This window comes from Monodon monoceros, unplaced genomic scaffold, assembly GCF_005190385.1.
Source record: "Monodon monoceros isolate NGI ecotype Baffin Bay Population unplaced genomic scaffold, NGI_Narwhal_1 Super_Scaffold_21, whole genome shotgun sequence".
Taxonomy (NCBI): Eukaryota; Metazoa; Chordata; class Mammalia; order Artiodactyla; family Monodontidae; genus Monodon; species Monodon monoceros.
This window is the reverse complement of record NW_021703778.1, coordinates 561,987-588,603: the sequence shown is the minus strand read 5'-3', so window position 1 is coordinate 588,603 and position 26,617 is coordinate 561,987. Positions and strand designations below refer to the sequence as shown.

General features: G+C 37.5%; 1 protein-coding gene across 6 annotated transcripts in view; it reads left to right on the top strand.

Moving 5' to 3' along the window:
• ARMC4 (armadillo repeat containing 4) overlaps positions 1-26,617 on the top strand; it is a 189,425-nt gene that overhangs the window by 14,253 nt on the left and 148,555 nt on the right. For 5 of the 6 annotated variants that reach the window (XM_029239710.1, XM_029239707.1, XM_029239708.1 and 2 more), the window contains 4 exons: positions 346-462; positions 13,355-13,557; positions 14,951-15,049; positions 20,275-20,422. In XM_029239710.1, the coding sequence (XP_029095543.1) occupies positions 346-462; positions 13,355-13,557; positions 14,951-15,049; positions 20,275-20,422 (567 nt within the window). Of the gene's footprint in view, positions 1-326; positions 463-13,354; positions 13,558-14,950; positions 15,050-20,274; positions 20,423-26,617 lie in introns of all 6 variants that reach the window. The other variant, XM_029239712.1, reaches the window with a different exon arrangement.

Below are 26,617 nucleotides of genomic sequence, written 5' to 3'. Positions count from 1 at the left end.
CCTTCTATGACTTCGTCAAAAGCTCTTGAAGTCATAATGCATTTTCACAGGAGAGAAGTGGGAAGGGAGCTTTCAGGTCTCTGCTGGATAGCAGCGTGTCCTGTGCATCTAGGGGGCACTTGGTAAAGTCTTGCTGAACGAATGAATGAATGAATGAACGAACGAACGAACGAATGAATGAATAGGTAACATTAAGAGGGAAGGGCGTGCCTGTACATTTCGTGTATAGACTGCCGCGTGGATCCTTTAGAGGGGAAGACAGTACTTGTGCTTGGGCTGTGGTGTACTGGTCTGGCTCTTACATGCTCGTCCGTTAATTATGGCAGCAAACTTTCTCCTCCAAAGGGCGAAACAGATGATGGGAGGGAAATTAATTACGAGAGAAAAGGAGACATTTATAAAGACCGCGTCACACTTTTAAGAGAAAAATCAGCAATATTTTCCGAAAATATGTCTCAGCAGGTAAGTCTTACAGTCTCTTTTGAACTCTCAGAGCATTCTACTTTTTGGCTACAACTTTCTGTAGCATAAAACATTGGAGAGTAATTCTGCCTTGTTTTGGACAGTACTTTCAATTATTGGAGTGTTTCCCACAATGTAAAGCAATAAATACTGTAAATGTAGCAATTTAAGAATGTTTCTGGTTTTCTTTAGGTGACAGGTGTAATATTTCAAAGTGCTTTCTAAATAGGACTTTTTCATTTTCCGTTTTGAATTAATTACACTAAGAACAAGGGACTCAGGTCTGTTAATGAAGCCTAGACGTTTTGATTATTTTTATCCTTTCTGGTAATCCCATGACTACTACCTAGTTGGATTGTCTTAATAAGTGTGTCAACTGCGTGTGTATAAGAACTGGGCTTTTGTGTCTCCCGTGGTTTGCGAAATAGTGCTGGACAAAGAAATCAGTCAGTGTAGTATTTTGTGAAAAAAATTTTGCTTGAAGCTGATGTAGGTAAGAAATGATATGCAGGGAACACGAGTGTGGTTCCCTTATGCTCCGGGCTGATCCTCAGGCTGAGGGCAATTCCACAGAGCCCACAGGGCTCACTGATCAGGTCCATCGTCTTTCTGATGCTGCTGCTTGTGGAGCGCCCCGTTTTCTTGTCAGACTGCTGTTGCTCTCATCCTGGCACTTTGTCATCTTTTTGTGAATTTTTGTTTCCTGGACCCCAGTTTTCCGTTGTTGTTGCACTGCTGTTATTGTCCTAAAGTACATATATACATAAAATATAAAATGTGCCATGTTAACCGTTTTAAATGTATCATTCAGTAGCATGAAGTACATTCACAAAGTTGTGCAACCGTTACTACTATTTCCAAACCTTTTTCATCATCTGAAACTGAGCAATAACTCTTCATTCCTCCTCCCCCAGCTCTTGGTAACCTCTAATCTACTTTCTGTCTCCACGAATTTACCTATTCTAGGTATTTCATCTAAGTGGACTCATACAATATTTTGTCCTTTTGTTTTGGCCTATTTCACGTACCGTAATGTTTTCAAGGTTCATCCGTGACGTGCCCGTATCCGAACTTCATTTCTTTCTATGGCTGAATGATATTCCATATATGTATATACCAAATTTTCTTGATCTGTTCATCTATTGATGGACACTGGGTTTTTCCACCTTTGGTTATTGTGAAAAATATTATGAATATTGGTGTACAAATATCTGTTTGAGTCCCTGTTTTCAATTCTTTTGGGTGTACGCGTCCGGGTGGCATTTCTCAGTCATATGGGGGTAATTCTACGTTTAACTTTTGAGGGAACTTCCAAGCTGTTTCCGCAGCAGCTGAACCATTTTACATTCCCAGTGCAATGTATGAAGATTCCAGTTTCTTCACATCCTCACCAACACTTGATATTTTCTGTGTATGTTTGTGTTTATTATAGACATCCTAATAAGTGTGAACATGGTGTTGCATTGTGGTTTTGATTTGTATTTCCCTAATAATTAGTGATGTTGAGCATATTTTCATGTGCTTATTGGTCATTTGTATATCTTCTTTGAAGAAATGTCTATTCAAGTCCTTTGTCCATTAAAAAAATTAAATTGTCTTGTTGTTGAGCTAGAGTTCTTTATATATTGGGGGTATTAATTCCTTATCAGGTAGAAGATTTGCAAATATTTCCCGCTATTCTATGAGTTATCTTTTTACTCATCTTGATAGTGTCCTTTGGTATACAAACATTTTAAATTTTGATAAAGCCTAATTAATATATTTTTTCTTTTGTTACCTGTGCTTTTGGTATCATATTTAAGGAACCATTGCTAAATCCAAGGTAATAAAGATTTGCCCTTAAGTTTTCCACTAAGAATTTTTTAGTTTTAGTCCTCTCAAGTTTAGGTCTTTGATTCATCTTGAGTTAGGTTTTGTATATGGTGTAAGGGACAACCTTCATTCCTTTGCACATGGATGTTCAGTTTTCCCAGCACCATTTGTTGAAGACACTGTTCTTTCCCCACTGAATGGTCTTGTCATCCTTGTTAAAAATCAACTGACCATAGATTTCAAAGTTTATTCTTGGGCTCTCAGTTCTGTTCCATTGGTCTGTATACCAGTCCCATACTGTTTTGATTACTATAGCTTTGTACTAGTTTTAAAATCAAAGTGAGTCCTCAAACTTTGTCCTTGTTTTTTCAAGAATCTTTTGGTTATTTGGGGTGCCTTGATTTTCTATATGAATTTTAGGCTTGGTTTTACCATTTCCACAAAAAACACCATTGAGATTTTGATAGGGATTGTATTGAATCTGTAGATTCCTTTGTATAACACTGTCATCTTAACAATATTATCTTCTAATCCATGAACATGGAAAGGTTTTCCGTTTGTTTGTGTCTTCTTTAACTTCTTTCAGCAATGTTTTATAGTTTTCAGTGTATAAGTCTTTTGACTCCTTGGTTAAATTATTCCTAAGTATTTTATTCTCTTTGATGCTATTGTAAATGGAATTGTTTTCTTCATTCCCTTTTTGATTGTCCACTGCTAGTGTATAGAAATACAACTGGTTTTTGAGTGTTACAATCAGATTTGATTTTTGAATGTGAAGTTCAAAATTGAATCCTGCAACTTTGCTGAATTTATTTAATTCAGTTTCTGTTCAATCTTTAGGTTTTTCTATATATAAGATCAAGTCACCTGTGACCAGAGATAGTTTACTTTTTCCTTTCCAATTTGGATGTTTTAAATTTCTCTTTCTTGCAAAATTCCATGGCTAGAACTTTCAGGACTATGTTGAATAGAAGTGGTGAAAGTAGATTCCTTGTCTTACTCCTTACTCCTTAGGGGAAATGCTTTCAGGCTTTTGCTACTGAATATGATGTTAGCTGTGGGCTTTCCATACATGGCCTTTATCTTGTTGAGGAAGTGCCCTTCTCATCAGTTTTCTTTTTCTTGGTCCACCCCATCATTTTGGTAGCGCTTCCTGAGTAAAAGAGGCACATAGGAGGGAAAAAAATTGAGGGTTAGCATGTTGGAAAATATCTTTATTCTTCTCTCTCAGTTGTTGTTTCTGTAACGACAGTTTGAAAATAATTTTTACTTAGAATTTTAAAGGCATTTTTCCTATGTGACCTGTTTGTTTTGGCTTTTCCCATATAATGAGGCTTTAGGATTTTCTCTTATCCCTGATGTTCTGTAATTTTCATGATGATATGGTTGGTGCTGGTTTTTGTTTGTTTTTCATTAATGATGACATATGTCCTTCAGAACGGGAAAAATATTTTTGTATTATATCTTTAATCATTTTTTTTCCTCTCTGATCTTTTTGTTCTCTTTTTGAAACTTCTATTTGGATCTTGGGGCCTCTGAGACTGATCCGCTGATTTTCTTTTCTCTCATACACCCCACCACACTTTCTGCAAATATTCCTTTACTTTGTCTTCCAAACATTGTACAAATCTTTAAAATTTAAGCTCTTATGTTTTTAATGTTTTGTTTTGGGGTGTTTATTTTTACAGACCACATGCTTTCATTTCTCTTGGGTAAAACCTCAGACTGAAATGGCAAGGTTATATGGCGGTTATATGTTTAACTTTTTAAGCCATTGGTAAACTGCTTTGCAAAGGGGTTATAACCATCTCCATCCACTCTGGCAGTGCATGAGGTTGACAGCTGTGCCACATACTCATCAATAAGTGGTACGGTCAGTCCTTTATTTTAGATGTTCTAATAGGTGTGTACGGATATCTCACTGAGTTTTAATTTGCATTACTTGAATGCATCTTTCATATGCTTATTTGCCATTTATATATCTTAAGTGGTAAAGTGTATATTCAGATCTTTTGCCCATTTTTTATTGGATTGTTTGGTTCCTTATTACTGAGTTGTGAGATATACATACATACATACATACATATAGACTTATATATTCTTTCAGATACAGGATTTATAAATAAATATTTTCTCCCAGTTTGTAGCTTGTTATTTCATTCTCCAAAAAGAGTCTTTCAAAAAGCAAATGTCCTCAATTTTGATGAAGTCCAACTTATTATTCTTTTATAGTGTTGTACCTAATAAAGCTTTACCAAACCCAGTGTTACAAAGATTTTCTCCAGTGCTTTTTTTTTTTTTTTTTTTTTTTTTTTTGGCGGTACACGGGCCTCTCACTGTTGTGGCCTCTCCCGCTGCAGAGCACAGGCTCTGGATGCACAGGCTCCACGGCCGTGCCTCACGGGCCCAGCAGCTCCGCAGCATGTGGGATCCTCCCAGACTGGGGCACAAACCCATGTCCCCTGCATCGGCAGGCGGACTCCCAACCACTGCGCCACTAGGGAAGCCCTCCAGTGCTTTTTTTATAGAAGATTTTAAATGTTAGGTTTTACATTTAGGCCTATGATCCAATTTAATATATCTTTTGTACATGATATGAGGTATGGATCAAAGTTCATTTTTTTCCTTTGCATGTAGATATCTAGTTGTTCCAGCATCATTTGTTGAAAAAGAATTGTCCTTTCTTTGCATAGTTGTCCATTTATCTGGGTGTATTTCTGTTCCATTGATCTATTTGTCTATTTTTATACCAGAACCACACTGTCTTGATTACCTACTTACTTGCATTAAGTCTTGGGTCAGGTAGTGTCAATCCTCTGTCAATCCAGTTGTTCTTTGGAGTTGCTGGCTATTCTATATCTTTTGCATGTCCGTTCAAATTTTATAGTCAGCTTGTCAATTTCTTCATAAAATCCCGAAGGAATTATGACTGATCTTGTGTTGAATCTATAGATCAATTTAAGAACTGACATCTTAACAATATTGGGGTTTCCAATCCATGGAACACAGTATATCCTTCCATTTGTTTAGTATTACTTAGCATGTCTCTCCATCTTATTTAATTTCTCTCAGCATTGCTTTGTAACTTTTGGTGCACATGTCTTACACATCTCTTGTGAAACTTATCTGTAAATATTTCCGATTTGGGAGCTATTGTTAACAATAGTTTTAAAATGTCAATTTCTGGTTATTTGTTGCTACTATATAAAAATACACTTGATTTTTGTATATTGATTTCATACGCTGAAACCTTGCTAAAGTCACTTATTAGTTTTGTCTGGTTTGTAGATTCCAAAGGGTCTTCTATGTAGATAGTCATATTGTCTATAAGTAAAGATCATTTTACCTCTTCCTTTACAATTTCAGTGATTTTATTTCTTTTTCTTTCCTTAATGCACTAGCTGGAACCTCCAGTACGGAATTGAATAGATGTGGTTTCTTGTTCCTGATGGTAAAGGGAAAACTTTCAGTTTCTAATTATTGTTAGCGGTCGGTTTTTCATAGATGAAATTTATAAGGTTGAGGAAGTTCCCCTCTATTCCAAGTTGTTGAGAACTTTATTAGGATTGGATATTGGATTTTATCAAATGACATTTCTGTACCTGTTGCATTAATCATGTTCTTTTTTTCCTCTTTTAGTTTAACATGGTGAATTATATTGATTTGCAAATGATAAACCAACCTTACATTTCTGGGACAAACTTCATTTGTTCAGAGTGTATTATCCTTTTTATATACTTTAAAATTTTAATTTGCTAAGATTTTATTAAGACGTTTTGCATCTATGTAAGATTATCAATGTGCAGTTTTCTTTTCTTCAATATCTTTGTCTGGTTTGGGTATCAGAGTAATACTGGCCTTATAGAATGAGTTGGAAAATTTTATCTCCCATTCAATTTTCTGGAAGAGTTTGTGTAGAATTGCTATTCTTTCTGCCTTAACTGTTTGGTAGAATTCACCAGTGAAGCAATCTGTGCCTGGAGTGTTCTTCGTGGGAAGGTTTTTAACTACAAATTCAATGTCCTTTCTAGTTCTAGGACCATGCAGGCTATCTGTTTCTTCTTGAGGGAGCTTGCTAGGTTGTCTTTAAAGGAATGCATCCCTTTCATCTAAGTTGTTGAACTGATTGGTATAAACTTGTTTATTCTTTTATTAACCTTTTAACAAGTGTAGAATCTGTAGCTGTTGTTACCTCTTTCATGCCTGATATTAATCATTGTGTTTTATTTTTTCTTGATCCATCTGGCTAGAAGTCCATCAGTTCTCTCAAAGAATTCACTTTTGGTTTCATTGATTTTTCTCTATTTTTCTTTTTTCTACTTCACTTTGATATTTATTCTTTTCTTTTTACTTAGAGTTTCATTTACTCTTATTTCTCTAGATTTTTTAATCATACATTTAATTTAATCTAGTTATATTTGCATTGAAAGGGATTTTGGTGATTTCAGGGGTGAATAATATTAAGAAAGAATTCTCTTAAGTCTACATTCATCTACAGAGAATTTGTCTTTTGGACAAAGACATTCAGAAACAAGTGAGCACCTCTCTGGGGCAGGACAGCAGTAAGATGGAAGGCAGTCTCCACTTTCCTGCTCTCACCTTAGCACTGACAGTTCAGAGATGCATCTATTTTTACATCCTTCTGCCTGTTTTGAGTTTATGTTGCTCTTCTTTTGCTAGTTTCTTAAGGTGGCAGCTTAGACTCTTGATTTGAGAGTTGGATTCATTTCTAAGGTAAGTGTTTAGTGCTATAAATTGCCTTTACAGAATTTTACCTACCTGTCACACATTTTGGCATTATATTATCACTGTTTTCATTTTCATTCAGTTTTATTTTTTAAACTTCCCTTAAATCCACTATACCTCAATAAAAGTTTTTTTTCCTTGAGACTTCCTCTTTGATCCATGATTATTTATAAGTTTGTTGTTTAGCGTTAGATTGTTCTCTTACGTGATTCATTGTTAGTTTGATTCCACTGTAGTCAGAGAACACACTCTAAATAACTTAAATCTTTATAAATTTGGTTTTTGGTGTGGTTGAGTTCTTCATACCCTTGCTGATTTTCTATCAGTGTTGAGAGAAGGATTTGAAATCCTCCAACAATAACTGTAGATTTGTCTGTTTCTCCTCTTAGTTCTATCTGTTTTTGTGTTTGCAGCTCTGCATACACATTTAGGATTATGTCTTCTTGATTGACCATTTTATCATTATGTAATGTCCCTCTCTGTCTTTGGTGATTTTCTTTTTTCTGAAGGCTACTTAATCTGCTATTCATATAGCCACTCCTACCTTTTTTTTTAACTAACGTTTGCATGGTGTATCTTTTTCCCTTCTTTGACTTCCAAGCTACCTATATCATTATATTTGTAGTGAGTTTCTTGTAGACAGCATATAGTTGAGTCATTTTTAAAATCCATTTTCTGAAACTCTGTTGATGTATCCATTGGTGTGTTTAAGTCGTTTACTTTTAATTATTGATATGTGAGAGCTTAAGTCTGCCAGCTTAGTTTCATTTTCTGTTTTTTCCTTCTGTTTTCTTTCATTTTTTTTTTTCCTGGTTTTCTTTGGATTACTTGAACATTTTTTTTTGAATTCCATTTTGATTTTTCCATACTGTTTTTTTTTTTTTTTGCGGTACGCGGGCCTCTCATTGTTGTGGCCTCTCCCGCTGCGGAGCGCAGGCTCAGCGGCCATGGCTCATTGGCCCAGCCGCTCCGCGGCACGCAGGACCCTCCCGGACCGGGACACGAACCCGTGTCCCCTGCATCGGCAAGCGGACTCCCAACCACTGCACCACCAGGGAAGCCCCTCCATAGTGTTTTGAGTGTATCTCTTTGTGTAGTTTTTGGTGGTTGTTGTAGATATTGTATTATACATAATTTATCATCGTCTACTGGTATGACATTTTACCACGTGAGTGAAGTATAGAAACCATATCTCCCTTTAAGTCCCTTTACACTCTCTCATTTATATTTGCCTTTATTTCTGTCACATTGATAACTGTATGAGACACTGTTATAATTTGTGCTTCAACCATCAAACATCATTTAGAAAACTCAAGAGGAGAATGAAAGTCTTTTGTATGTACCTGTGCTTTTATTCTTTCTGTTTTCTGTTGTTCTCTGTTTTTGTTTTTGTTTTTGCGGTATGCGGGCCTCTCACTGTTGTGGCCTCTCCCGTTGCGGAGCACAGGCTCCAGACACGCAGGCCCAGCGGCCATGGCTCACGGGCCCAGCCGCTCTGCGGCATGTGGGATCTTCCCGGACCGGGGCACGAACCTGTGTCCCCTGCATCGGCAGGCAGACTTTCAACCACTGCGCCACCAGGGAAGCCCCTTTCTGTTCTTTTCTTCCTTTCTGGTGTTGCCAATTTCTTTCTTTTATCATATCCTTTCTGTTTAAGAACTTCTTATTCATTGAGGTAGGTCTGTTGGTGACAGATTCTCTTAGTTTTCCTTTATCTGAGAGCATCTTGAATTCCCCTTTATTCCTGAAGAATATTTCCACTGGATATGGTATTCTGGCCTGACGGTTTTTTATTTTCAGCACTTGAAAAATGTTGTTGCAGTCTTTCTGGACTCCACGGTTTCTCCTGAGAAATCTGCTGTTATTGTAATTGTTTTTCCTTTATAGGTAAAATATTGTTTCTCTCTCATTGCTGTTAAGAATTTTCTTTGACTTTAGTTTTATGGAGTTTGATTATTATGTGTCTTGGCAGGAATTTCTTTGGTTTTATTCTGTTTAGGGTTTGCTCGACTTCTTGAATCTTAGATTTATGTCTTTTTCCAAGTTTGGGAAAATTTCAGACATTCTTAGAATGCATTTTCAGTCTGACCTTCTTTCTCCTCTCCTTCTGGTGCTCTGATTACATGACTGTTGGATTTTTTGCTGTGGTCCCACGGATCTGGAGGCCCTGTTTATTTATTTAAAAAAATTTTTTTAAAATATATTTCCTCTTTGTCGTTCAGATTGGGTAATTTCTGTTGTTTGTCTTCAGGTTCATGGTTTCTCTCCTATGTCTTCTCCATCCTGTTGCTGAGCTATCCAGTGAGTTATTTTGGTTTGTAAATTTCATTTTCAGAATTTCTATTTGGTTCTTCTGTATATCATCTATTTATTTGCTGAGACTTTCTGATTTTTCATTTGTTTCCAGTCTTCGTAATTGATTATCGAAGCATTTTTATGATGGCTACTTTATTTTTTTTAATAAATTTATTTATTTATTTTATTTATTTTTGGCTGTGTTGGGTCTTTGATGCTGTGCGCGGGCTTTCTCTAGTTGTGGCAAACGGGGGCTGCTCTTTGTTTTGGTGCACAGGCTTCTCATTGCGGTGGCTTCTCTTGTTGCAGAGCATGGGCTCTAGAGCACAGGCTTAGTAGTTGTGGCACACGGGCTTAGTTGCTCTGTGGCAAGTGGGATCTACCTGGACCAGGGCTCGAACCCGTGTCCCCTGCACTGGCAGGCGGATTCTTAACCAGTGTGCCACCAGGGAAGCCTCATGATGGTTACTTTAAAATCTTATTCCAACATCTATTTGAGATTATTTCATCATCCATTTTACTTTGGTATAAGCATCCATTCATCGTCCTTTCTCATTCAGGTTGTGACGTTCCTTGTTCTTGGTACGATGAGTGATTTTTTGTGTTGTCTTGGACATTTTTGGATTATGTTATGAAACTTTGGATTTTATTTAAATCTTTTGTTTTAGCAGGACTTCTCTAAGTGTAGGTCTCATAGTGTAGGTCTGGGGTACTACAAGGTGCATGTAAAAATCCAGGTTCCCCACTTAGACTCCATTGAGAACCTGGTGGTGTAGGGTGCCTCGTTACCACTGGGCAGGGGGTGGAAGTTCGGCCTCCCCACTGGGCCTCTGCTGACACTCACCTGGCTAGGAGGGGGAGGGTGCTTTATCACATGCTTCCCATGGGGCCTCAACTTAAACCATGGGAGATGAGCCTGTTACTACTTGGAGGTGGTGATTTTACTGTGTCTCGAGATGATAACATGATTTTCCTTCTTTAGTCTGTTGATATGGTCATTCATTTTTGAATATTGAACTAATATTAATCCCGGGGTTGGGATCGGTCATGATGTCTTACCCTATTTGACATTGCTAGACGTCATTTGATAATATTTTGCTGAGGATTTTTGCATCTATAGTCATGAAGGATATGGGTTAGTAGTTATCTTTTAATGTTTTTGGTATCTGGGTAATGTGGCCTCAGAATGAATTGGGAAGTATGCACTACTCTTTTCTTCTTTCTGGAATTCTTTATGTAGATTGAATCTTATTTCTTTGTTAAATGTTTGGTAGAATTTACCAAGGAATCCATCTCTACCTGAAGGTTTCTTTGTTGAAAGGTTTTATGTTGAGAATTTTATTTCCTTAGTAGATATAGAACTATTCAGATTTCTTTCTCTTACTGAGCTTTGGTGGTTCGTGTCTTTCAATGAATTTGCACATTTTATCTAACTTACTTCAAATATTGGCATCAAGTATAACACTCCACTATTGTCTTCTGGTGTCTGGAGGCTCTGCTGTGATAACCCCTCTTTCGTGCGTAATATTGGTCATTTATATCTTCTTTTCATTCTTGACTAGTCTGGAAAGAAGTGATAAATTTTATTGATCTTTTCGAAGAACAGCTATTTGTTTCATTGATTTTTCTCTATTGTTTGCTTTCTATTTTATTTTGTTTCTGCTCTTTAAATTTTTCTTTCTTCTGCACTCTGGGTTTAATTTGCTCTTCTTTTTTTTTTTTTTTTTTTTCCTGTGGTACGCGGGCCTCTCACTGTTGTGGCCTCTCCCGTTGCGGAGCACAGGCTCCGGACGCACAGGCTCAGCGGACATGGCTCACAGGCCCAGCCGCTCCGCGGCATGTGGGATCCTCCTGGACCAGGGCACGAACCCGTGTCCCCTGCACCGGCAGGCGGACTCTCAACCACTGCGCCACCAGGAAAGCCCCTGCTCTTCTTATTTAATTTCTTAGTTGGAAGCTTAGGCATCGATTTGAGACCTTTATTTTGTAATATAAAGTTTATGCTGTAAATTTCTTTATAAGCAGCATATGAACTGTGTCCCATAGACTTTGGTGTGTTTTCATGCAAATCAATATCTCTGAGGATTTTCCATATATCTTCTTATGGATTTGTAGCTTACTTCCATTTTATTATGAGACAATGTTGCGTATGATTTTAGTTCTTTTGAATTTGTGGATGTTTGTTTTATGGCTTAAAATATGGTCTGTTTTGGTGAATTTTTCCTTGTGCATTTGGGAAGAATGTGTATTCTGCTGCTGGGTGTGGTGTGTTCTATAAATGTCAGTTATGTCCAGGTGGTTGATAGCCTTCCTCAGGTATTTTATATTCTTTTTTTTTTTTTTTCTTCCTGTGGTACGCGGGCCTCTCACTGTTGTGGCCTCTCCCACTGCGGAGCACAGCCTCCGGACGCGCAGGCTCAGCGGTCATGGCTCACGGGCCCAGCCGCTCCGCGGCATGTGGGATCTTCCTGGACTGGGGCACGAACCTGTGTCCCCTGCATCGGCAGGCGGACTCTCAACCACTGCGCCACCAGGGAAGCCCTGTATTCTTATTAAGTTTTGTTTTGTTCATTCTGTTGATTATTGAGAGGGGGGTTTTGAAGTCTCCTAATTGTGGATTTATCTGTTTTTCCAGTTAGTTCTATTGTTGCTTTAATCTTTTGAAATTCTATTGTTTGGTGAACACACAGTTAGAATTGGGTGTAATTGGCTCTTGGTCATTATATGTCTCTCTATCTCTGATAATATTATTTGTTTTGAAGTCCATTTTGTCTGATTTTAATGTGGCCATTCCTGCTTTTTTTGATTATTGGTTTCATGGAATATTTTTCTGCAGCTTTTTACTTACAGTGTATTTATATCTTTATATATAAAATGGTTTCTTTTAGACCACAAATAATTGGGTTTTCCTTTTTCATCCACTCTGATGATTTCTTTTAATTGACGTTTTTAAATCATTTTCATTTAATGTGCCTACTGATAGAGTTGAATTAAATTTACTATTTTGCTTGTTGCTTTTATTAGTCCCGTTTGTTCTTTGTTCTTTTTCCTTCCCCTTTGAATTAACTGAAGTTTTAGAAATGATTCCATTTTGTGTATGCAATTAGTTCATCAGTTATACTTTTTAAAAAACATCTCAGTTGGGCTTATAATATATGTCTCTAATTTACCTTGTCTGCCTTTGAACAGTATTATACAGTTTCACAAGTAGTCTAAGAGCCTTACAAGAGTGTGTTTCGAATGCCTCTCCCTGTGTTTGTACTATTGTTGTCACACATTTTACTTTGACATGATATCAACTCCTTATCACAAAGAAACTTTTATATTTATTTTTACCATTTCTACATTCTTTTTTGTAGATGTATGTTCTGCCTCGTATGAGATCCCTTCTGACTGAAGAGCTTCATGAACAATTTTTTTAGCCTGGGTCTTCTGGCAGTGAATTCTCTCAGCTTTTTTTCATCTGTGAAGTCTTTATTTTACCTTCATTTTCAAAAGATTTTTTTTCTCTGTATAGAATTTTGGGTTGACAGGATATGGGTTTTTTTCCCTTTCATCACTTTAACTGTATCGCTCCCTTGTCTTGTGGATTGCATTGTCTCTGATGAGAAGCCTCTTTTAATTGTCATGTTCCTTCCTCTCTCTATAATCTATCTTTTATTTCTGGCTGCCTGCAAGGTGGTCTCTTTATCCTTGGTCTCAGCAGTTTGACTAAGATGTGTCCCAGTCTTTACAGGGTTTAAGTGTAATTTTTTCCTGGTGGTGGTGAGGAGTGAGTTGGTCCAGTCCTGCTGCTGTATCCATGTGGGCTGCAGCGGGGGTGTGAGTTTAGGATCAGCCCATCACTGTCAGCCTAACTCCAACAGAGACCTTGGTCTTGAAGTTGCCCAGATTCAGTTTGTATTGCTAAGCAACACAAGTTAGAGCATCTTGAGGCTTCCTGCCTGAATTTATCGCCAGGGTTAATTTTCAGATAACATGAGATAATTCAGAAGTGATATCACGGTAAAAATATGCTTTTTTTTTTTTTTAATTAAAGGAGGTTAGATTCAATGAAGAACAGCAAAAGGAAAAGGATCAGCCCAATGAGGCAGCTGAGGAGGAAGCAGCCGCTTTACGTAGAGCTAGCGCTGCTTCCCGCAGGAGTGCGCTGGAGAAGAAACAAATCAGTTTGGGAAGGAGTCAGATGACCAAGAGATTAGAGCCAAGTTTGAACTGGAAGACCACTGTTGATGCCAAAAAGTATGTAGACACTTACATGATGGGTTTTCTGATACATCCTTGCTAACCACACAGTTGCCCAACTTTTCACATAACTCAGTTTCATCAGAGAAAACTACAGAGGAGATACTCACACCTTCCTCCGTAATATAAGTTGGTTCCTTCCTGTCCTCTTCACGTTCCAGGCAGAAAGATTTGACAGCAAACAGCGTTTGTGTGCAGAGCACCACGGAGGGAGGGAGAGCCCAATTCACTTTCATGTGGTTGGTGAGTCAGGGCAAATAACACGTGAAAAAGATGATAAAAACGCATGGAGGAATCCCATGGGAAATGTAAACATTGTGGTAGGGACCTGATTAAGTAAGTGTTAGAAGAATTCCGCTTTAAATTATGTGATTAAATGTACCATTATGTGTAGTTAATTAGGGAAAACTTCATAGATGTGGTATCTTGTATATTAACAGAACTTTAAGTAAATACTATAAAAGAGGATAGAACCGCAAACATATGGATGGTCTGAGTAAAGTGGACACAGGTTTGATGAACGTCTGACATATACAAGCCTAGTTCCATTTAGGACCCTCTGAATTGGTGCCAAAGCAAAGATTAAGGGCCAATGTTACCAACACGCAAGCAGTCAGAAGCACCCAGAGCACTTTTTAAAGCTTAGCAAATAGGCTAAAAGTTACAGCCTGTTTTTATTCCATGTCATCCCCTTACTGGGTTAAGAACTGGGTCCCTCACCTGCAGGGATTCTGAGAACCACAGGTGATTGTATTTTGGGTGCAAACTCAGAGAGCTGGCAGAGGAGTCCTGTGGGAGGAGGAGACGTGCTTGGTCCTCTAAGTCTCACTGATTTTGGGGTGTTTGACCTTTGTGGCTCTGTTTGAAAGAGTGAGTCTGAAAATGACAAATGTATGGGCTGCTCTGTTAATGGGGAGGTGAATTATAAAATATTGCTTTTTGCATGTGCTTATTTTCTTCAATTAAGAATTCACTAAACAAGTATTTAATGCAAACCCAGTACATGCCAAGGTGTAGACTAAGCTTGAGAGTATCCAGAAAATCAGGCACAGGACCTGCTGCAGTGTCAGGTGGGCAAGGTGGAGAAACAGGCAGCTGTGATCCAGGACAGACTGAAGGACCTTCCCAATGATGGCAGCCTATGAAGGCCTGTTTCTAGCACAAAGAAATACTGGACAGAGTGTTTCTCCGTTACATAAAATGCATGGCTGTGCCTGAAGGACAAAAGGGACCTCTCAGGTGTCAGATGAGACTGGAGCTCATAGTCATTCTCTGTGTTAGGAAAACACATCGTTTGGATGCGTGAAAATGATGGAATATTTGTATACATTTCTATTTTAATTTCCTGTTAGTCAGCATAAAGTAATTAATAAAATTAATATCTCTTTAGGAACAAAAGCTCACTAAGAGACACCCAAGAAGAAAAACATGGAGGAAGACTTGAAAAGTCCAGACCATCTACTTCACCTGGAAAAGCACAGTTAATTCGGTGAGTTTCTGTTCACATGACCAGTACTTTAAAGCCAGCCCTATGCAGCAGGCTAGTTAATGCTGGTTAATGGTGTTTTACGTTCACATTAGGGTCCTAAGATATCTATATTGACAGTTAGTAGGAATGCTGTAAAAATGGTAATAGTGGATTTCTTTAAATATATTTACAGAATATCCTTTTAATGTGGAGTTACTTTAATACAGTGATCTACTGGTATTAGTTAACTCTTTGTAAATGAATATATTTAATGCAAAAAGCAGTTAACTAAGTGGTAGCAAAACTGGGCTCTTATCTGATCTCTGGCCTCTGAATAATCATGTCATACAAAATTGTCATCTTTCTGATCCTTACTTTACTGGTCACTGATGGCTCTGCCAATTCTAAAGTGATAAATGTTATTTCTCATTAAAACAGCCATTAATAGAAGGCCAACTAATAAGCTTCTTACCCAGTTTTCAGTTTGATGATAAAAGTGACGTATCTGGGGAGAAGGTTCAGCCATTTTTACTCTAAGGTGGTGGTGGGAAGAAATTTCACTTTTAAAATTTGCACACTTGGAAAAAACAAACTTTAAGACACTCTACAGTGTGTATGCCATTTTGGGGAGTTAGACATAATAAACTATTAATTTTTTGACAACTTTTTAAAACTTTTTATTTTGAAATAATTGTAGATTCACAGAAAGTTGTGGAGATAGTGCAGAGAGGTCCCATAGACCCTTCACCTAGCCTCTCCCAGTGGTTAAATCCTACATCCTCTGTAACTGTGGTACAAGATCAAAACCAGGAGATTAACACGGGTACAACGTATAGGTATAGTTCAGTGTCATTATACCCTGTGCAGGTTTGTGTGATGGCCGTGGCGACCAGGCTAGAGCACTGTTCACCCCGCACAGACGTCCCCCGGCCGCCCCATTATAGCCACAACCCCCGTCATTCCCACTTCCTAGCAACCATTCATCTGTTCGCTATTTTCATAATTTTGTCATTTTGGACCGCCATATAAATAGATTCATACATTTTTTTATATTGACTTTTTTTCAACACCACTATACCCTTGAGATCCACCTAAGTTGTTGCATGTATTAATAGTTTGTCCCTTTTAATTGCTGGGCGGCATTCCATCGTATGGATATACCATGCAATGGTAGTTTTTAAAATTATTCACGTATTAATGCACCTTTTAGTTGTTTGCAGTGTTTGGCTGTTAAAAATAAAGCTGCTGTGAACAGTCACATTCAGGTTTTTGTACGGATGTAAGTTTTCATTCCTCTAGGATAAACGCCCAGTTGCTGACATAGATAGTAATTGTGTGTTTAGCTTTTTTAAGAAACTGCCTACCTTTTCCAGACTGGCTGCACCATTTTATGTTCCCACCAGTGACGTCTGAGAGACTCAGTTTCCCCTCATCCTCGCCAGCATTTGGTATTGTTGCGTGTTGTACTTCAGCTCTTCTGAAAGCTGTGTAGTGATAGCTCATTGTGGTCTTAGCATTTCCCTAATGGCTCATGATGTTAATATCTTGTCGTGAGCTTATTGCCGTCCCTTTATGCTTATCAGTGAAATGTCTCTTTATGTCTTTTGCTCATTTTCTAGTTGAATCATGTGTTTTTTAAATGTTGAGTTTTGAGTGTTCTTTTCTATCCAGGATATCCTTGGTTATATATGTAGTTTGCAAATATTTTCTCCCTTTCTGTAACTTGTCTTTTCATCCTCTTAATAGGGCCTCTCAGAGAACAATCTTTAATTTTGATGAAGTCTGATTTATCAATTTTTTCTTTTATGGATTGTGCCTTTGATGTCACAAAGCCCTTGGTCCTGAAGATTATCTCCAATGTTTTCTTCCTAAAAGTTTAATAATTCTACATTTTATATTAAAGATTGGGATCCATTTTGAGTTAATTTTATATAAAGTATGAGACCTAGGTCAAGATTCATTGCCCTAGGTCATTTCACCAGCACCATTTGATGAAAAGGCTATCTTTCCACCTTTGACTTGCTTTTTCACCTTAATCAAAAATCAGGTGGATGTACTCGTGTGGGGCTATTTCTGGGTCTTTATTCTGTGCAGCTGACTTTTATGTCCAGCCCTTTGCCAACACCATACATTCTTGATTACTGTAGCTCTATAGTAAATCTTGAAATCTGGTAAAGTGATTCCTCTCACTTTATTATTTTTCTTCCCCAAATCGTTTTGACCTATTCTAGCTTTTTTCCTTTCCACATAAATTTTAGAATGACCTTCCTATATCTAACAGAAAAAACTTACTGAAGATTTTGATAGAAATTGCATTAAAACTCTGTATCAATTTTGAGCAAATTGACATCTTTACTATGTAGACTCTGCCAATCCATGAACACTGTATGCCTATGTATTTAAGCCTTTGATTTCTTTCACCAGCAGTTTGTAATAGTTTTCAGCATATAAGTCCTGTACATGTTTTGTTAGATTTACATCTAGAAGTAGACACGCCAGTACTATGTTGACTATCAGTGATCAAAGTTCTTGCTTTTTCTCAATCTTAGGAGGAAAGCATTCAGTCTTTCACCAGAAAGTGTGATGATAGCTTTTGTACAGATATTCTTTATCAAGTTGAGGAAGTTCCCCTCTATTCTTGGTTTTCTGAGAGTTTTAATCACCATTGGGTGTTGAATTTTGTCACATGGTTTTTCTACATCAATTGGTATGGTCATGTCATTTTTCTTCTTTAGGCTGTTACTGTGGTGGATTACAACGGCTGATTTTTGAATACTGAATCAGCCTTGCATTCCTGGAATAAACCCCACTTGGTCATGGTGGGCTCATTCTTTTTATATATAGCTGAATTATGTGTGCTTAATAGTATGTTAAGAATATTTGCATCTGCACTCATGAGGGATATTCAGTAACAGTGTTTTGTTTTTGTTTGCACTTTGGTTTTGATATCAGGCTTCATAAAATGAGTTCCCTTCTCTTGTATTTTCTAGGAGAGATTGTATAAAATTGGTGTTAGTACTTCTATGCCTGTTAAAATTCTCCAGTGAAATCATCTGGAACTGGAGACTTTTGCTATGAGTTTTAAAATTATGAATTAATTCCATTAATAGTTGTAGTGCTGTTCAAATTATGTGCTTCATATTGGTTAAGTTACGGTAGTTTGTACCTTTAAAGGAGTTGGTCCGTTTTATCTAAATTGTCAAAATTAATGTTCAGTTGTTCATAGTTTTCTCTTATTATCCTTTTGTTGTCAGCAGGATCTGTAGTGATATGCTACGTTTCATTCATTTCTGGTACTGGAAATTTGCGTCTTCTCTTTTTTTGTCAGTCTTGCTAGAGCTTTGTCAGTTTTATTGATCTTTTCAACAAGCAGTTTTTTGTTTTTATAGATTTTTCAAGTTGCTTTTCTGTTTTCAACTTGATTGATTTCTTCTCTTTATTATTTCCTTTTCTCTGTTTTCTTTGGGTTTGTTTTGCTCTTCTTTTTCTAGTTTCTTTAGATGTGAGTTTAGATGACTGAATTGAGACTTCTCTTTTCTTATGTAGGCCTTTAGTGCCATGTAGTTCTCTTTCTGCATTGCTTTAGCTATGTACAGAAAACCTGATATATCTTTGTGTGTGTATGTATGTGTGTGGCTTTTTTCAGTTTTATTGAGATATAATTGACATACAGCTCTGTATAAGCGCATGGTGCACCCTATGACTTGACATACGTGTATTGTGAAATGACTGCAATAGGCTCCGTTAATTTACACCCCCTTATGTAGTTGCAAATAACTCTGTTTCTTGTGATGAGGACCCTCAGACTTACTCTCTAAGCGACTTTGAGATACACCACACGGCAATGTTAGCGTAGTCATCTCGTACACCACATCCCCAGCACTTATTTATCAGATACCTGTGTGTAGCGTTTGAACACCTTCCCCCAATTTCCCTCCCTCCACCTCTGGTAACCACAAGTCTGATTTCTATGAGTTTGGTTGTTGTTTTGTTTTTGTTTTTGATTCTTAGATTCCACGTATAAATGAAATCATACAGTATTTGTCTTCCTCTGACTGATTTCACTTAGCATGATACCCTCCAGGTCCACCCAGCTTGTCACCAATGGCAGGATTTCCTTCTATTTTTATGACTCATATTCCATTGTTTGTACGTATCACGTCTTCTTTATCCATTCATCTGTCTATGGACACTTAGGTTGCTTCCATGTCTTGGCTATTGTAAATAATGCTGCAGTGAACATTGGGGTTTACTTCATTTTTAGGTAGACCTGATCTACCAGATTTTCCTCTTTAACCAACACAGGTTTCCTGACATCTTTTGGACAAGAGGATACATAAAACTGAAACTCAGCTCCAGGCACTTCAGTTCAGGATTTCCCCCCACTGTGGCCCAGAGAGCACAGTTGCACCATTCTGCACTTTTGAAAGTACAAGAATTGGAGCTCTCTGTGCTGAAAAACCTTTGAGAAATTAAGAGAATGGTAGAACCTTAAAAATAATGAAACTTGACAATTGCCCATCCTCCTACTATGCTTCCAAATGGAAAAGACTAGGACAGAGTTTTATGGAAGAGAGCACCTGGGGTGGGGAGAGAAAGAAAGAAGATAAGGATGAACTGACTATGCTCCCAAGGGCTTGAGTGAACTAGCCTGTGTCTGTGACCTTGGTGTCAAGTTAGAAGCCTCTAGAGCAGTGAGGAATGAAGTGAACTCTCTTTGGTAAGGGAATAAATGCCTTCCCTTTGGGGTACTGGCAGCACTGCCCAACTGAGCTTTCTGCAGTAATAGAAACGGTTTATTTCTGAGCTGTCCTGTACGGTAGCCACTAGCTACCTATGATTATTGAGCCCTTGCAATGTGGCCAGTGTGACTGGAGAACTGAATTTTTAATTGTATTCAATTTTAAGTAAGTAAATAAAAGAAATGTAAATATAAATAACCACACGTTAAGTCAGTTAACTGCTATGACAAGTTGCAGTCTTCGGTCATTTACCTAATACCCTTGCCATTTCTTGCTATGTTCTTTATTATTATTGAACCTGTAGCAATAATACTGAAATGCATCTGCTACTGAGACGTGTTTGCTTACCTCCTCATATAGATATTAACAAAGATCTTCCAGAACTCAGAAGGTGTTGGTACCTTATCCATTGCTTGTGTACATTTTGCTGAAATAGTAACATTATAACCATGTCCATACTGTAGCATAAACATACTTATTATACCTTGTTGTTGTTGTTCTTAGTAAGAGTGCTGAAAAGATTGAGGAGATTATTAGTGAGAGCTCCTCAGAGAGTGAGGAAGATGAAGAACCACCTGACCATCTTCAGGAAGCAAATGCAGATTTGCCGTCAGAATACTGGCAAATTCAGAAGCTGGTGAAATATTTGAAGGTGAGAGAGAAACCTTTTGTACTATGTTTGCAATGTTTATTTAAAATTTTTTCCTGAAAATGTATGTTCTGCTTCCAAGTTGACTATATGTTTATTTCAAGTAAGGGTAGTAAGTATCCCTGTTACTACTTCAGTGTGCACAGGGGAAGGTACTATTACCCTGAGGATAGTGAGGTTCATCCTCATGGAGCAGCTGGGCTGTCAGGTACCAGCCCTCTCCCCTAGCTGGGGAGCGGGCAGCGGGCCATGGCAGCCGTCAGATTTTGTGACTTGCCACCATTTTATGATCTGCAGTATGATGCGGTGGAAAGAGCAAGGAGTCTTGAAGTTGGACTTAGACTAAATTCTAGGTTGTATCACTTACTAGCAATGTGACTGTTGAAAAGTTATGGTTTTGAGCCTTAATTTTCCCAACCCATGGAGTGAAATTAGTAATACCCACTATAGGATTATTTTAAGGACTGAGAAAACACATTTGAAGCATGTGGTGTGTCTGATACATTGTAGGTGCTTAAAATATATATTGGTCCATTTCCATTACTCTCAAGTAATATCCCATGTGTGAAAACATTTTATAATAATAAATAAATAAATGGCCCATATAACAGTGTATCAATATTTAAGTCCTTGAATGTGGGGTGGGGCGAGGAAAATGATTTACCCAAGCCCAGATTACTATTCATTTCTGATATTGGATAGTGGATATTGATAAATGGCGAGGCCAGGTCTAAAGCGATAGCCCAGAAGTACTTGTGAAAACGGCATTTTGACTTACGTCATCTTGTCCTCCTGCATTTGCTAAGCTTTGCATAGCTCAAGATATTTATGTGACTCCTAAATTGCTAAAGGGTACTTTTCCTGTGCCTCTGAGGTTGTCCCAAGCTGACAGGTGAACTAGCCTATATGCACATTTTGGTGAATTCAACAGAGGCCCTCTGCATGGACAGTCTGGTAGGTATAAGTAAGCCAAAGAAGTTTTTCCTAAAAGAAAAATAGGCCCGCTTGCCTGTTGGACACAGTCTCAGCAGCACTTCTCAGAAAAAGTTTTTTATGTTTTCCTGAATCCTGAATCCCAAGAAAAATTAGTCAAGAGATTGGGAAAACGGGAAGTTAGAATTAAAATTTGACAATTAAAATTTAATAATCTTCCTGAAGACATTACTGGCTCAGAGGAATCTACTGACATCATGGAGAGCAACACCTGTTGATTATCTTGGTAATCATTCCACAGCGTACGTGGGTATCAAATCAGCACATTGTACACATCAGATACAATTATATTTGCCAGTCATCCCTCAATAAAGTTTTTTTTTAAAAAAAAAATTCTGGCAGCAGAATCAAAGGTGAAGGTAGACATTTCCAGGCATCAGGATGGGAACCAGTAAGAGTAAAGTGGTCACAGCCCAGGCGGTCAGCCTCGCTTGTAGCTGTTGCCGTGCTCTAAATAATGTGTATGTGCAAGTCATTCTTGCAAAAATAAATGATCTGCTAATATGCATCATATACTTTATACAAGTCCTATTAGTGGTGTTCTAAGAAATAACAAATTTGTAAAGCAAAGTAAGTCATTAAATTTGAAATTTTGATCTGTGATTCTCTGTAGCCCTGGTGAGCTTGCTAGGAGATCTGAATGGTATGTCATTGGATGTACCCGGGCATTTTTTTGTGTTTGAATATTCACTATATTGTATATATTACGTATTACAATTTGTTCTTTCCAAGTAATTTAACATAAGAAATGCAAAGAGAGGAAGATATGAGTGTGGGTTGTGCAACACTGCATCATGAAACCAGAAAGTGATCTAAAATCTTAATTAGCAAAAACAACATAGACCTCAATGGCCCAACCAGAATCAGGGCAGGAAGATAAAATACTTTCATCATTAAAAAAGGAAATGAGCATATATGATGCAAACTCTAATGCCTAACTTGGCTATGCTTTTGGAAGCCTGTCAACAATTTGACCAATGTCAATGTAAAATGAAAGAAAACATTTTTAACATCTGGCATATTTGTCCTGAAACAAAAATCAAGACTGTTGGATAGGACAATTAATGCTTTGTGTATTTTAAAATTGTATTTTAAGAATATCTTATAAATGATAAATATTTTAATGTCATCTTTCAGTTTTTTAAATGTCTTTTATTTTTATTTTATTATTATTTTTTAACATCTTTATTGGGGTATAATTGCTTTACAATGGTGTGTTAGTTTCTGCTTTATAACAAAGTGAATCAGCCACACATATACATATGTTCCCATATCTCTTCTCTCTTGCGTCTCCCTCCCTCCCACCTTCCCTATCCCACCCCTCCAGGTGGTCACAAAGCACCGAGCCGATATCCCTGTGCCATGCGGCTGCTTCCCACTAGCTATCTACCTTACGTTTGGTAGTGTATATATGTCCATGCCTCTCTCTCACCCGGTCACAGCTCACCCTTCCCCCTCCCCATATCCTCAAGTCCGTTCTCCAGTAGGTCTGTGTCTTTATTTCTGTCTTACCCCTAGGTTCTTCATGACATTTTTTTTTTCCTTAAATTCCATATATATGTGTTAGCATACGGTATTTGTCTTTTTCTTTCTGACTTACTTCACTCTGTATGACAGACTCTAGGTCTATCCACCTCATTACAAATAGCTCAATTTCGTTTCTTTTTATGGCTGAGTAATATTCCATTGTATATATGTGCCACATCTTCTTTATCCATTCATCCGATGATGGGCACTTAGGTTGTTTCCATCTCCGGGCTATTGTAAATAGAGCTGCAATGAACATTTTGGTACATGACTCTTTTTGAATTATGGTTTTCTCAGGGTATATGCCCAGTAGTGGGATTGCTGGGTCATATGGTAGTTCTCTTTGTAGTTTTTTAAGGAACCTCCATACTGTTCTCCATAGTGGCTGTACCAATTCACATTCCCACCAGCAGTGCAAGAGGGTTCCCTTTTCTCCACACCCTCTCCAGCATTTATTGTTTCTAGATTTTTTGATGATGGCCATTCTGACTGGTGTGAGATGATATCTCATTGTAGTTTTGATTTGCATTTCTCTAATGATTAATGAAGTTGAGCATTCTTTCATGTGTTTGTTGGCAGTCTGTATATCTTCTTTGGAGAAATGTCTATTTAGGTCTTCTGCCCATTTTTGGATTGGTTGTTTGTTTTTTTGTTATTGAGCTGCATGAGCTGCTTATAAATTTTGGAGATTAATCCTTTGTCAGTTGCTTCATTTGCAAATATTTTCTCCCATTCTGAGGGTTGTCTTTTGGTCTTGTTTACGGTTTCCTTTGCTGTGCAAAAGCTTTTAAGTTTCATTAGGTCCCATTTGTTTATTTTTGTTTTTGTTTCCATTTCTCTAGGAGGTGGGTCAAAAAGGATCTTGCTGTGATTTATGTCATAGAGTGTTCTGCCTATGTTTTCCTCTAAGAGTTCTATAGTGTCTGGCCTTACATTTAGGTCTTTAATCCATTTTGAGCTTATTTTTGTGTATGGTGTTAGAGATTGTTCTAATCTCATACTTTTATATGTACCTGTCCAGTTTTCCCAGCACCACTTATTGAAGAGGCTGTCCTTTCTCCACTGTACATTCCTGCCTCCTTTATCAAAGATAAGATAACCATATGTGCGTGGGTTTATCTCTGGGCTTTCTATCCTGTTCCATTGATCTATCTTTCTGTTTTTGTGCCAGTACCATACTGTCTTGATTACTGTAGCTTTGTAGTATAGTCCAAAGTCAGGGAGCCTGATTCCTCCAGCTCCGTTTTTCATTCTCAAGATTGCTTTGGCTATTCGGGGTCTTTTGTGTTTCCATACAAATTGTGAAATTTTTTGTTCTAGCTCTGTGAAAAATGCCAGTGGTAGTTTGATAGGGATTGCCTTGAATCTATAGATTGCTTTGGGTAGTAGAGTCATTTTCACAATGTTGATTCTTCCAATCCACGAACATGGGATATCTCTCCATCTATTTGTATCATCTTTAATTTCTTTCATCAGTGTCTTATAATTTTCTGCATATAGGTCTTTTGTCTCCTTAGGTAGGTTTATTCCTAGATATTTTTTTCTTTTTGTTGCAGTGGTAAATGGGAGTGTTTTCTTGATTTCACTTTCAGATTTTTCATCATTAGTGTATAGGAATGCCAGAGATTTCTGTGCATTAATTTTGTATCCTGCTACTTCACCAAATTCATTGATTACCTCTAGTAGTTTTCTGCTACCACCTTTAGGATTCTGTATGTATAGTATCACGTCATCTGCAAACAGTGACAGCTTTACTTCTTCTTTTGCGATTTGGATTCCTTTTATTTCCTTTTCTTCTCTGATTGCTGTGGCTAAAACTTCCAAAACTATGTTGAATAAGAGTGGTGAGAGTGGGCAACCTTGTCTTGTTCCTGATCTTAGTGGAAATGCTTTCAGTTTTTCACCATTGAGGACGATGTTGGCTGTGGGTTTGTCATATATGGCCTTTATTATGTTGAGGAAAGTTCCCTCTATGCCTACTTTCTGCAGGGTTTTTATCATAAATGGGTGTTGAATTTTGTTGAAAGCTTTCTCTGCATCTATTGAGATGATCATATGGTTTTGCTCCTTCAATTTGTTAATATGGTGTATCACGTTGATTGATTTGCGTATATTGAAGAATCCTTGTATTCCTGGAATAAACCCCACTTGATCATGGTGTATGATCCTTTTAATGTGCTGTTGGATTCTGTTTGCTAGTATTTTGTTGAGGATTTTTGCATCTATGTTCATCAGTGATATTGGCCTGTAGTTTTCTTTCTTTGTGACATCCTTGTCTGGTTTTGGTATCAGGGTGATGGTGGCCTCGTAGAATGAGTTTGGGAGTGTTCCTCTCTCTGCTATATTTTGGAAGAGTTTGAGAAGGATAGGTGTTAGCTCTTCTCTAAATGTTTGATAGAATTCGCCTGTGAAGCCATCTGGTCCTGGGCTTTTGTTTGTTGGAAGATTTTTAATCACAGTTTCAATTTCAGTGCTTGTGATTGGTCTGTTCATATTTTCAATTTCTTCCTGATTCAGTCTTGGCAGGTTGTGCATTTCTAAGAATTTGTCCATTTCTTCCAGGTTGTCCGTTTTATTGGCATAGAGTTGCTTGTAGTAATCTCTCATGATCTTTTGTATTTCTGCAGTGTCAGTTGTTACTTCTCCTTTTTCATTTCTAATTCTATTGAGTTGAGTCTTCTCCCATTTTTTCTTGATGAGTCTGGCTAATGGTTTATCAACTTTGTTTATCTTCTCAAAAAACCAGCTTTTAGTTTTATTGATCTTTGCTATCGTTTCCTTCATTTCTTTTTCATTTATTTCTGATCTGATCTTTATGATTTCTTTCCTTCTGCTAACTTTGGGGAGTTTTTGTTCTTCTTTCTCTAATTGCTTGAGGTGCAAGGTTACGTTGTTTATTCGAGATGCTTCCTGCTTCTTAATGTGGGCTTGTATTGCTATAAACTTCTCCCTTAGAACTGCTTTTGCTGCATCCCATAGGTTTTGGGTTGCTGTGTCTCCATTGTTATTTGTTTCTAGGTATTTTTTATTTCCTCTTTGATTTCTTCAGTGATCACTTCGTTATTAAGTAGTGTATTGTTTAGCCTCCATGTGTTTGTATTTTTTTACAGATCTTTTCCTGTAATTGATATCTAGTCTCATGGCGTTGTGGTCGGAAAAGATACTTGATACAGTTTCAATTTCCATAAATTTACCAAGGCTTGATTTGTGACCCAAGATATGATCTATCCTGGAGAATGTTCCATGAGCACTTGAGAAAAATGTGTATTCTGTTGTTTTTGGATGGAGTGTCCTATAAATATCAATTAAGTCCATCTTGTTTAATGTATCATTTAAAGCTTGTGTTTCCTTATTAATTTTCATTTTGGATGATCTGTCCATTGGTGAAAGTGGGGTGTTAAAGTCCCCTACTATGAATGTGTTACTGTTGATTTCTTTTATGGCTGTTAGTATTTGCCTTATGTATTGAGGTGCTCCTATGTTGGGTGCATAAATATTTACAATTGTTATATCTTCTTCTTGGATCGATCCCTTGATCATTATGTAGTGTCTTTCTTTGTCTCTTCTAATAGTCTTTATTTTACAGTCTATTTTGTCTGATATGAGAATTGCTACTCCAGCTTTCTTTTGGTTTCCATTTTCATGGAATATCTTTTTCCATCCCCTTACTTTCATTCT